Raw genomic sequence first — 13,434 nt, forward strand, 5'->3', positions numbered from 1 at the left:
GGAAAAAAAAAAAAAAAAAAAAAAAAAAAAAACGGCGGCGGAGCAAAAAAAAAATAAGAGTTTCGCAGGGGCCGGGGGCATTAGCAGGCCCCAGCCACGCCGCCGGATCGCACACAGCGCCCTGGCCACGCGCGCTGCCTTCCCCGCGGAGCCTCCCGCCCCCCGGCCCGCCCCGGGCACATGCGGTGCATCCCGCCACCGGCGGAGAGCCCCGCGCCTCTCCCGCTCGGCTGTGCTCCAGTGACTCCTTCCCGGCAGTGCGAGCCGCTGGAGCGCAGCCGAGCGGGAGAGGCACGGGGCTCCCTGGCAGCGGTGGGGAAGTTTATCGGTTCGGGGGACCCCGACCGGCTCCTCGCCCCTGTCTGCCGGCCACCCCACCTGGGACAAGTCTCGCCCTCGCAGCCCCTCTCTGCCGTGTGTCTCCGGCGGGCGGCCCAAGCCCCCCGGGGCGCGCCGCCCACCTGGGCCCTGCCCGCTCCGCGCTGCCCCCGGACCCACCGCGCTGCCCCGTGGGCTGCAGGGCTGGAGCAGCCTCCGCGCTGCACTGCAGCGCTCCTGGCCCCGACCGGCCATGGCCCGTGTGCCCAGGCTGCTGCACAGGGGCGTCTCCTCCTCAGGCCCAGCTCGGGATCCAATGGGGTAGTGAGAGGGCGGGGCTGGGGGCGGGGATTTGGGGAGGGATCCAATGGGGGAAGGAGGGGAGGGGACAGAGTCGGGGGGTCGAGATCCCCTCCGGGCTCCACCTGTGCGCCGGAGCGGAGGGCAAAATTGTTTGTTTGTCCAGTGTCCCGACCGAACATCGGTCGGGACGCGGGACAAACAAGAAAATATTGGGACAGTCCCGATAAAATCGGGATGTCTGGTCACCCTAGATGGAGGGGTAAAAAGGATTTACCCACTGGTCCAAACTGGTAGTACCCACACTGTGGAACGTCCGTTCTCCAACAATTTGTAAGTAAGTTGTATCCATATTATGCAATCTTAATTTTGAAAAATATAATAACATCTCACTACTAGACAGTGTTTTGTGGGCAAAATCCTGGCTCCACTGAAGTCAATGGCAAGATTCCCATTGACATCAATGGGTCCAGGATTTCACCTTTCATCTTTATTGATTAGATTTAGTATATCAACTGGGATTATGTAATTAAGCAATTATAGGATGTTTACTACGTACTTCTGTGAACTAAGTTATTGCCAGCTGTGACAATCTGTATCCGTATGTTCACCTCTTTCACAAGACTATGATAAATTTTGTACAAAGTATACCTAGTGAGGTATCATTCGAAAACTCATAATTTGCTGATCATTATTGTCATAGTAAAATGTGTAGCATCATTGTATGTAAAGTTATAAAATTCTACTGTATGACATTACTGAGACATGTTCGAAGTTTAGAAAAGCAGGCATAAACCAGTTCCTCGGAGGCAAAAGGCAAACTGACGCCTCAGCCAGATGTAAACAAAATCAAATGGACCATCCCCTGGGTAAGTGGTCATTCTTTGGCAGGAAAAAGGTTGTGAGCGAGAAGTGTAGATCTTGGCAAAGAAACAACTGGAGGTTCCTGTCCCCACAGACTTTGTCTCCTGAACCCCAGCTAGAGATCACTCTCAAAGAAAAAGGAAAAAGTATAAGAATGGCGAACAGATGCCTCAAGTTTTTCCTCCCTTTCTCTCTACCCACGGTAGCCACAACACCTGTGGAACAAAGAAACAGTTTTGGAGTAAGGGAGGAATCCTGTCTGAAAGGAATTCAGTCAGAAAATCTGCTAAAGCATGTGGTGAGAAAGACTTCTGCTTTGAATTCACTTAGATTATTACGTTAGATATTACAGTAAAAGCTTTTTTATCCAGCATATGGGGGAATGACGGGGGTGCTGGTAAGTGAAAAATTCCAGTTAACTAAGAGGGAGGGAGTTTAGGTGCGGGAGGGGGCTCAGGGCTGGGATGCAGAAGGGGTCGCAGGATGTGGGCTCAGGGCAGGGGTTGGGGTGTGGGAGGGGGCTCAGGGGGCTGGATCTGGGGGGCGCTCACCTTGGGCGGCTCCCCGCAAGTGGCAACCTGTCCCTGCTGCTCCTACACGGCTAGGCGGCTCTGTGCACTGCCTCCACCCATAGGCACCATCCCTGCAGTTCCCATTGGCCGCGGTTCCCAGCCAATGGGAGCTGCGGAGGTGGTGCCTGTGGGCAGAGGCAGCGTGCAGGGCTGCCTAGCCACGCCTCTGCCTAGGAGCAGCGGACACAGGTCATGGCTTCTGGGGAGCCACGCGGAGCCAGGTAGGGAGCCTGCCAGCCCCGCACCAACTGGACTACAAATCAGACTTTCTATGAAGATTAGAAATGCCTGTTTATAGAGCTTTCCGGTTGGTATAGGGCCAGATAAAGCTTTTACTGTAGTTGTGTTTTACTTTTATTTTCTTGTTACCAATTCTGACTTTTATGCCTCACTACTTGTAATCACTTAAAATCTATCTTTCTGTAGTTAATAAACTTGTTTTATTGTTTTATCGAAACCAGTTTGGGAAACTGGTTTGGGAAACATCATTTGAGATAACAGGATTTGTGCATATCATTTTCTATTAATAAAATGACTGACTTTATATGAGGTTGTGTTGTCCAGGAGAGGGCTGGGCAGTACAAGATGCACAAGAGTCACTGGGTAACTGGGCAACAAAATGGCAGATGAAATTCAATGCTGACAGATGCAAAGTAATGCACATTGGAAAACTTAATCCCAGCTATACATACAAAACGATGGGGTCTAAATTAGCTATTATCACTCAAGAAAGATCTTGGATTCATTGTGAATAGTTCTCTGAAAACATCCACTCAATGTGCAGCGGCCATCAAAAAAGCTAACAGGATGTTGGGAATCATTAGGAACGGGATAGGTAATAAGACAAAAAAGATCATATTGCCTCTATATAAATCCATGGTTCGCCCATACCTGGAATACTGCATGCAGCTCTGGTCACCCCATCTCAACAAAGATATATTGGAATTGGAAAAGGTACCAAAAATGGCAACAAAAATGATGAGGGGGATGGAACAGCTGCCATATGAGGAGAGATTCATAAGACTGGGACTTTTCAGCTTGGAAAAGAGATGACTAAGGGGGGATATGATAGAGGTCTATAAAATCATGACTACTGTGGAGAAAGTAAATAAGGAGATATTATTTACTCCTTGTCATAACACAAGAAGTAGGGGTCATCAAATAAAATTAATAGGCAGCAAGTTTCAAACAAACAAAAGGAAGTATTTCTTCACACAATGCACAGTCAACCTGTGGAACTCCTTGCCAGAAGATGTTGTGAAGGCCAAGACTATAACAGAGTTAAAAAAAGAACTAGATAAGTTCATGGAAGTCCATCAATGGCTATTAGCCAAGATGGGCAGGGATGATGTCCCTAGCCTCTATTTGCCAGAAGCTGGGAATGGGCAACAAGGGATGGATCACTTGACGATTACCTGTTCTGTTCATTCCCTCTGGGGCACCTGGCATGGGCCACTGTCGGCAGACAGGATACTGGGCTAGATGGACCTTTGGTCTGACCCACCATGGCCGTTCTTATTTCTGGGGGAAGTCTGGGACTGGGAATTCGTTGGTGTTGCTCTGCACTGTAACTCAAGAGTGGCTGGCAATAGCACTCCTACAGCAGAGCTGGGAGTGAGTTACGTGCTAGAGGCTGTGTGTGAACAGACCAGGAGTGGTTGCTCTCACATAGAAGCAGTGTAAAAGGCACTCCCAGTTGCAGAATTGAGGGGACAAAGCTGTTCAACAGTCCAGATTGTACCCTGGGTCACAGGCGCCGACTTTCTCCAGGCGTGCTCAACCACCTGCTCTGCCCCTTGTCCCGCCCCCTTCCCCCAAACCTCCACCCCACCTCTTTCCGCTACTGCCCTGCCTCTTCCCATCTAGCTCCACCCCCTCCCCCGAGCATGCCCAGCCCTGCTCCTCCCCCACACCCAGCGCCTCCTGCACGCCACGAAATAGCGGGAGGCGCTGAGAGGGAGGGGAAGAAGTTGATCGGCGGGGGGAGCTGCCTGCCGATTGGTGCTGAGCACTCACTTATTTTTTTTCTGTGGTGCTTCAGGGCTGGCGCACCCATGGAGTCAGCGTCTATGCCCTGGGTAATGTCACAGTGGCATTTTCAGAAAACGAAAAATGGAGGGTGCTTTAGCAAGAATTTTGTAGCATCTCTTGCAAATGAAAGGTTTCAGTGACAATATCCTAATACCATGATTCTGATGGCTGATGTTTCTGCTACTAAATGCTTTCAATGCTAACACAGTAATTATATTTTCCTTTGACATAACCTATAAAAGAGTAAGACTGCATCAAATATAACACAAATACTATACAGGTAAATTACTGCAGACCACTGTCTGCTGGAATGAAATAGTCATTCATAGTTCAGCAGAAGAAATTACAAGTTATGCAAAAGGCAAACTGCTTTAGGGAGAGTGTCTAGACTATGCATAGCAAGACTATAAATAGTATTTTTAAAGGTAGACAACCACCGAACTAAACTGAACCATCCAGAGAGTCCCCACAACTGTTAGTTAAGTAAGGTCTCTGGGCTGAGAGATTCCACACATATTCAATTAATAATTCACAGAGATGCTGGCAATAGTCTTGGACCACTGATCAGCAACCCACAAATCTCAAACAGTCAAATGAATAACAGGTTTACAAGGTATTTAATCTCTTCTTAATAATTTAATAATCTATAAAGTGTAAAAAAAAGCCTAAGTATGACAAATATTTAATATACCCTCAAATAAAATTAAGACAAGGTGCCAGCAAAATAAATTACAGACGTTTTTAAGTGAAACTATTGATTCTTCGTGTGTTCCAGGTACTACTTTGCATTCAGTATTCATATTCTTTTTTTCACTCTGCACAAATTCCAGATTGCAAACATACTGTATTTCCTCTCCCATGTAAACGCATTCCAAGCAGTGATTCGTCGTCGCACTGACAGCTTGTCTTCACTGCAGAGTTAGTCTGACTCAGATGCCGCCTCTAACCTAGGGATTTACAATCAGGTTGGCCTGGGGTATAAGTTAAAGCTCCCATGCTGCTTTCACTCGGGCTGGTCATCTGCCCATTCTGCAGTGAGGACACAGGCTAAATCACTTCAGTGCTACTAGTTCTCCAATATCTTCCCACAATTCCCTTTGTGTGCCTAGAAGGATAGGCAACTCCTCCCACAATTCACTGGGAAAGACACAGAGCGCGTCTCAGTTTACTGCAGTGCTAAGAACCACAGGATATGATCCTAGAAGTCCTAGTACTACACAAGGCGAGTACAGCGCAAGGGTAGACACAGTAACTCAAGAGCAGCTTTGCAGTGTGGACGCTCACAACCAGGCTAGGCTAATCTGGTTGCTCAGACCCTAGTGCTGACCACCTGAGTGAACTCTGCAGCAAAGACATAACCTTGGATGACTAGGCTCAGGGTTTCTTCAGCAGAATACTAGACACCAATCTAAAGACTAGTCCTGCAACCTTAATCGTGTGAGCTAGACTGTGAATACCTCTAACGCAGCTGCACCGAGGCATAAGGGCTCCCTCTCAGCCCCCTGCTTGGCCGTGTCAGGGTCACCTGGATCTTGGACACACTTCCTTGCAGAACACCCGAGCTATGGTGTAGATGCTCCTCCCAGGGAACAAAGAGATCAAAGACCAGGCAGGAAGTGGACGGAACACTGGCTTCACCTCCCACATGCTGGCCAGCATCAAAGATACCCTCAAAGCCAACATAAAGAAGTGCAATATTGATGTTAACTCATGGGAAACCTAAGCCCTCAACCGACCAAAATGGAAAAGGACCTTGTGGCAGGGATCCCAGTATTTCAAGATCCAACGAAGACAACAGGAAAAAGAGAAATTGGAAAGGAGGAAAAAACGTGCTGCAGCCCAACTCAACCATTCACATCTGCTCCTTCCACCGGGAAATGTCTGCCCCAACTGTGACAAGATCTGTGGATCCCGGATCAGTCTCGTTCGCCACCTGTGGATCCACCAGCAATAACTGGCTCTCATTCTATGGAAGACAATCATCTTCAAACTCCGAGGGATTGCGGACGGCAGCTGGCTAGCAGAGCTGAGTGGGGTATGAAGGAAAGTAGGCAGCTCCTTTCGAGAGCTGCGGTACACTACTTCCATCCCCAGAGCAAGAGTTGAGAGATGGGAGGAATCCGACACCACGTCGCAATTCCACCCAAAGCAGGGGTCGGCAACCTTTCAGAAGTGGTGTGCCGAGTCTTCATTTATTCACTCTAATTTAAGGTGTCGCGTGCCAGTAATACATTTTAATGTTTTTAGAAGGTCTCTTTCTATAAGTCTATAATATATAACTAAATTATTGTTGTATGTAAAGTAAATAAATAAAGGTTTTTAAAATGTTTAAGAAGCTTCATTTAAAATTAAATTAAAATGCAGAGCCCCCCCAGACCGGTGGCCAGGACCCGGGCAGTGTGAGTGCCACTGAAAATCAGCTTGTGTGCTGCCTTCGGCACGCGTGACATAGGTTGCCTACCCCGGACCCAAAGGCTGCTGCTGGTGCAGGGCAGCGTCACAGCATCCCTTGCTCGCGGCTCAGTCCAAGAAGCACAATATATCAGTGTCTTCAGCAAGTCTACTCACGGATGAATGGTGGAAGGCTTTTCTCGCAGGATCTACAATGCTGTCTGGGAGATCCACGAAAGATTTAGTTACTCCAGACATTGCACTAGCTTTGTGATTTTCTCAGTTATTATAGCAGTCTGAATTTATGCATGAAAAACAGAAGTTGATATTTAAAATGTATTTTAACTGGCCTTTCAGGCCCTGATTCACCTTACCCACATACTTAACTTTAAGCATGGGCATAAACCCATCCTTAGTCAACAAATCGGTAAGTGCTGCTTCTTAAGCTGATGCTTAGGTGCTGTGTTGAACGGGGCCAGAACAATAATAAAATACCTTACAGCATCACATAACTACACCGATACCAATCCAGAGTAGCTCTACTGAAGTGAGTAATTCACAGTAATCTGAATCAAGCCCTCCGTTTTTTCACTACAGTATTATACTGTTATGAAATGACAACATCGCTAGATATTTCCCGTTTGCCTGTTCACCTACACTGCATAAAAACACAGGCGTCTGTTTAATACCACTGTTAACATATTCATTAATTTTAATGTCTCGCCTAATGGTTTCATTACATTTTAGAAAAAACTAAAGAGTCCTTCACATTGCTGCTTTCTAAATAAAATACAGAACATGTGGCATTGATAACCCTGACAACATCCCTCCATCTTTCACTCGCCTTATGCTTGTTCAAATGAATGAACTGAGCTATATGGCGTCTCCCATTTAACCTCACGTATTTGGGGTTTGGGTTTCAAGGTGTCATGGAGGTGGTGCTCTCAGTCTCGGAGGAAAGTGTTAGCTAGCATCTTATTAAAAGTGTCCCCAGCTGGCTACAAACATGTGCCAGGGAACACAGCTATGCTGAAAGAAGGGGGCAAGAGGTCAGGGGTTGCATAGGAAAAAAGCAACAGCTTGGACCGAAGCCTCGAACAAATCCCTCCTAAATTGATATATGCCATCTGACTCCCCTACCCTTCATGAGCCTCGGCAAGGGATTTATATGATTCATGCTCAATTGTGTACAGGGAAATGCCATGCTTAACTCTTCTCCCAACAATCAAATGAGAGCTAAAGCAAAGGCAAAAAAAGTCTGAGGCAAGCTGCTAAGAAATGTAAATACCCTCTAGAACATTAAAATAAAATGTGAATAAGATTTACAGTTAAACCACAGATATCCACATCTACTAACGTGAAGGTCATATGTAGCAAATAAATGAAAGGATAAAGAAGTTAATCTATGTCTGAATATACTGATAAACACACCTTTCTGTGTCCCTGAAACTGATCAAGAATCAGTGATTTGAAAATAGTATCCTATGGGAGCAACAATAGATAAATACACTCGATTTCAAACTCCAAGAGGAATTCTGACTATAGCATAAACAGGGAATACTTGCTATACTGTCTGTGCATTGCACCGTCATCTAAGGCTGTGCATTCATACATTCCCACGAGATTCTTTGCTTTGCTATACGTTATAATTTATCATAACTGCATATAATTATCTTGCCAATATGACAGTATCTTAAATTTATATAGTTCCTTTCACCTCGAAGGACCCCAAAACAATTCACAACTTACATTTTCTATTTATAGATCACTATGCACATCCATGGTGCTACATAATACAGATACCACACTACTGTAATGCGGCGACCTCTGGGGTGGAGGATGGCAGCCAGGCATTATATAACACACACCTGCACTTTGGTGGTGGGAGAAGTGATGGGGGGGGGGGGGGGAGGGAATCCCAACTCTTCAGAAAAGTATCTGGGATCTTTAATGTCTACACAGCATACACAAGACCTTGAGTTTGCAACTTGTCTGAATGTCATTGAAATCAATTTACCTCTTTTTTTTTTTTATTTCTAAGGTAGCAGTAAACAAATAACTGAAGGAGGTGGCAAGCAGCCCAGGCAGTCTGAATAGACCCCATATAACATGGCACATCCTGAGTTTTACGTTGCTCCCATTTAAATGGCCTGTACTCTGGAAACAGCTGGGGAGAGCAGGGGCTCTGTGCCTGACACCCACCAAAAGCAAGTCGTGGCCCGCGCAGAGCCGAGTGGGTGGAAGGAGAGGAGCGTGTTGTGCCTTGAACAGGGCTGTGGCAAAGTACTCCCCCCACCCCCATGCACAGTTCCTCCTGGCCTATCCTGGGGAACATGCAGCGTACAGCGTGCACTGCCCCTTACTCTGGGCTGAGCCTAATGGCTCCATCCAGCCCACCAGAAATATGTTCTAAGCCGCTGTTTTCATTGGCAATGAAGGGCCCGACTCAGGGAGGTTACACAGCACCTTCGATAATCCTGCCACTTCAGGACTGCATCCTAAGGGCCTAAGTATTTCCGACTTCGTGGTTCCCTGCTGCCATATCCCTGTTCAATCATCACAGCTGCAGCTGCGTAAATATCATGCCTGACCTAGCAGAATGCAGTCCAAGGGAACTGCCATGGAAATCAAGGGGGCTTTTGCCCAAGCGAGGACTGCGGGATCAGACTCATTAGGGTTTCTATAGATATATATAGTTCTATAAGATGTACGGAATTTACCAGAAAGTATCGAAAGTGGGAGGCAGTCCCTTAGTAACGCAGCACTTTCCCGTCTGCATTCATCAAGCCAAGGGCCGACGAAGTTCTTGCGGGATGAAATATTTAATTTCCTTTGTTCTCTAACCCACTCCAATAAAATCACCAGGCTCCCCTGTGCGTGTAATGAAGCAAACCCTTCCCTTATTACCCTTTCAGCAAACCTAACACTCCTGCTCATCCTAGTGTGACACAGTTCCTGCCTGCCCTGCTGCATGCTTCTGAGAAAAGGTGGAGAGGGTTGGACTAATTCCATTTACTCTAAACTCTGATCGATACTGGAGGAGAGGAGAGGAGAGGAGTCTTGCTGTTTAAAAACTATTGTTTTGTAAAATCTGGTCAACTCCTTTCCAGATGTCAAACTTTTTAAGGGGTAAAATGCAAATTGCGTGTAAAAAAGAAAGTGGTGGATCAATCTCTTGTAAAATAGGGAAACCGATCCAACAAGAATTTGAAAAAAAATGAATCATTTTTCTTCTAGGAAAGAAAATGTATTTGGGTATATCCCAGTTTGTCTCGAGGTGCATGTTTTTGAGTCAGGACCTCAAAAGTCCTTCTAAATAAACACATGAATGAATATAAAGTTTCCAGAAAGACTTAAATCCAGCAACACTATCGTGACAAACATCCAACCCCGACTGGCCAGACAGGGAATGAGTCCAACTTGCTCCACATTTTGTTCTCTCGCTAATGATACACCATAGCCAAGTCAGACAGAAAAACACCAAAAACGCCACCTTCCCTTTTCTACAACAATCTGTCAGGATAACAACAGTTCACATGCAGGGGGTGCTGGAATAATTTTTATAGTGGGGGTGCCGAGAGCCGTTGAACCAAACTGTAAACCCTGTCTAGGATGGAAACCACTTCAAGCCAGGGGGTGCAGCAGCACCCCTAGATCCAGCACCTATGTTCACCTGTGGTCCAGTCATTAACGCCTTGCTCAGGCAATCCTTGCATTGACGTCAATGGGAGTTTTTTTGCCTGAGCCGAGAGTCTAGCCTCCATCCCATGGAATCTCTGGGACAACACAGTTGAGGAATATACAGTAGAAAAACAGAATGTAACTATTCTTGAAAGTGAACTCATACAGTCAAGGAAAACAACAGAGATTCTTCAGTTTCACAAACTCTTATTATGGGATAGGAGATTATTTTTAAATGCACTGCAACTCATTTATTTTGACAGTTGTTTTACTACTTACATAAATAGGCCAAATATGTTTTCTCATATTCTTCTTCTTGACAGAAAGTGATTCACTTTCTTCTGTAGTCCTGTTTTAACTTCACGATCCCCTTTTCTGTTTTCCACTTTATCATTCCCCCCCACTACTACTTCCACTTTTTTGTTTCACCTGCATTGCCTTTATAGGCTTTTTTCCCGTTTGGGCTTTTTTCCTATCTTCCTTTCTCTTCTTGTTAGTGCTGTATTTTTTTCATGTGATAGGATTTATTCCCTGCTCTACATTAATTTTCAGATCCTCAAAATATTTTAGGCTCCTGTGGAAAGCTAATTTCTATTAGCAATTCACTTTTAATGGAAATCCACTTTTTCCTTTTGCAGCTACACAAAAGCTAGTGATTACGTTACATTCCCCACTTTTTTTTCCTAATGTGGAGAAGTTCTAAAGGAAACAGGGTGGCAAAACTAAATATATGTCCACAGCCTACTAGAAGAGTTGCAATAAAAAAAGAACATAATATAAAAATCTAGCTATATCATCATCACCGTATTTCACTCAACCAACAAAGCATGGGGCCATTCAATGTTGCATCAACATCAGATTGCTATCTATATTGCCTTCAGATGATTTGTGGTACAGATATTCATTTCTCCCTCCTCATGCACCAATGACTAACAGAAGCTTTGTGGTGTGACCGGACTGAATGAATGTTGTTTACTCAGTAGGTCCTGAAATCTTGCTGGTTTATACTGATGCTTTGTAAATGCAAAACAGAATCAGGTCCAAAACTACAGTGCCAATAAACTTAATTAAATAACAGGGGGGAAAAAAGCAGGGAGACATTCCAGATAGTCATGTCCCATTATCTCTCTACTCAGACTGCTTCAGGAAGAAAGTCAGCTGCGTTTGACTGAAATGCATTCTGTGCCTGTGGGAATTAACTGCCCTCCAAAACACAAATTGCTGTATTGGTCTGTAATCTGACAGACGGAGAACTAGCAGATAAATCCACCATAACTGTAAGAGTCAATAACACTTCTTTTAATTCACTGCAGTATTGTACCTCCTGATTTAGACTCCAGATGAGGTGTTCTTTCCTATTCTTTTGTCTGGAAGTGCTATATACTGCTGTATTGTAGTGACGCATTCACAAAGGTATAGTTAATGTTGTGTCAGCACTTCCATTGTAAAGCTCTATTTTCATATATTCTTCAGTTGGTAATTAGTAATATATTTGTAACTTGTCCATAAACATTTACTACAGGCTGAAACTTAGAATATAAGTTTCTAGTTTGATTCTGAAGTGCTTTACAACAGAGAAGTAAAGAGCGAGAGCATGTGTGTGTATATATAAAAATACGACAGTGCAAACACATACATTTATGTTAATTCTTTTGAACATAGTTACATGCTACATGTAACTCACACACCACTTTGAATTAAGTAAAATATAAATTTAACAAGTACATATTTAACAGTACAGTCAAATATCCTGTATTTTTTAGGGTGTGTGTGTGTGGGGGGGAAATCTTTAAATGGCCAAGATTCCAAACTTTACAATCTGGACACTGCATAAACAGAATATCTAATCTTCAGATGCATCTTTGCAAAGATTCGTATGTATCTGAATGTACATTGGAGTGCAATGCATCTGAAGAAAACATCTTTATTATGAGTGGGTAAATTAAACCTGTGTTTAAAAAACATTTATAAGTTTATACTCCCCCAACAACTTGACCAGCCACAGGGTAAATATTTCCTTTGCAATGTAACATACGTATATACGCAACCAATGCATTTCAATTGCTCTTAAATTTATCAGAACTTTTGTGGGCCTTAATGTTATTTAAATACAGGCATTTTTATGCATTTGATCATTTCCATCAGGGCTATGGCCAGTGACGTTTTTCAAAACCCAACTCCGCAGGTGCAATAATCGGTCAAGGAATTATGCAAAAATCATCCGTGGTGCAGTTTTTAATGACTGTTTTTGAAAAGAAAACAAGTGAGCCGAATTTGATGCGGCGCATGGTTTGTTATGGTTAGGCATCAAAGCTGCACTGAGATGGCTGGGACTCCTCCAGCAGGGACACAAAAGCTTTGATGCCATAATTGGCGCTCACAGCAGTACACGCACGGTAAGCAACTGGGGCAAAGTAACCTTTGCTTAGATCTCTCTTAGATCAATGGTTGGACTGCTTCCCTGAGATGGGCCCGGCTGAATCCCCTTGGAAAAGGAAGGCTAGGGAGAAAGGCAGAGGGGGTGAAAGGGAATGGGATCATGGCCTGGGTCCCTCTCTCTCATTATTATTAGCAATATTATGACAGCGTTTAAAAAGCTGAAGGGGCCCTGGCCATCTCTGCGGTTACATACGGCAGAGGGGAAAGGCAGACAGCTGGGGACATGGGCCATCGGACTGGAAGCAGGGCTGGTCCATTTCCAATGTCACCACCCCTGGGGCAGCAGGAGCCGGCGCAGCGAGGAGGGAGCTGAGATGGGCTCTTGGGACCCCAGGCTCCCTGACTTTCCCATCTTCCCCGCTGCCCCTTTCCACCCTCCCGCTCTGCCTCGGCCTGGCTGCTGCAGGCAAGGGGCGCGCCGGGAGCCGGGGGAGGCGGTGTGAGCCCAGCCGCCTCCCCACTCCCTGACCCCCTGGGCAAGGGGGCCCCCGGCTGGGCCCCTCCCGAGCCCCCTGCAGCAGCAGCAGCTGCACGATGCTCCCAGCACTGGCCCAGCCACCCAGCCTGGTCGCCACCTCCTGCCCTGCTGGCCCCGACTCAGGGGGTGCCAGGCAGACCCTGCCCGAGGCCAGGGCAGTGCCCCCGGCTCCCCGGCCCTGCCCCCCCCCCAGCCCAGCCCGCACCTTCTGCTGCCGGCGGGCCATGTCGGTGGGCTGCTTGGCGTTGAAGGGGTAGGCGATGCAGCGCATCACGAAGACGTAGAGCTGCAGCCGGCGCTTCCGCTCCTCCTCCTCCTTCTGCAGCCGCTCGAGCTCTTCCTTCTCCTTCTCGCTCGCCA

At 46.1% G+C, this 13,434-nt stretch overlaps 1 protein-coding gene across 12 annotated transcripts in view; it reads right to left on the reverse strand.

Moving 5' to 3' along the window:
* The window catches only part of CADPS (calcium dependent secretion activator), a 358,046-nt gene extending 344,634 nt beyond the window's left edge, over positions 1-13,412 (reverse strand). For 8 of the 12 annotated variants that reach the window (XM_026650418.2, XM_026650417.2, XM_026650416.2 and 5 more), the window contains exon 1: positions 13,280-13,412. In XM_026650418.2, coding sequence (XP_026506203.1) covers positions 13,280-13,345 — 66 coding nt within the window. In that variant the 5' untranslated portion in view covers positions 13,346-13,412. The remainder of the gene's footprint in view (positions 1-13,279) is intronic. The other 4 variants (XM_026650407.2, XM_026650410.2, XM_026650406.2 and 1 more) reach the window with 1 other exon arrangement.
* Positions 13,413-13,434: the final 22 nt, after the last annotated feature.

Source organism: Terrapene carolina, unplaced genomic scaffold, assembly GCF_002925995.2.
Source record: "Terrapene carolina triunguis isolate 2854851 unplaced genomic scaffold, T_m_triunguis-2.0 Scaffold89, whole genome shotgun sequence".
Taxonomy (NCBI): domain Eukaryota; kingdom Metazoa; phylum Chordata; order Testudines; family Emydidae; genus Terrapene; species Terrapene triunguis.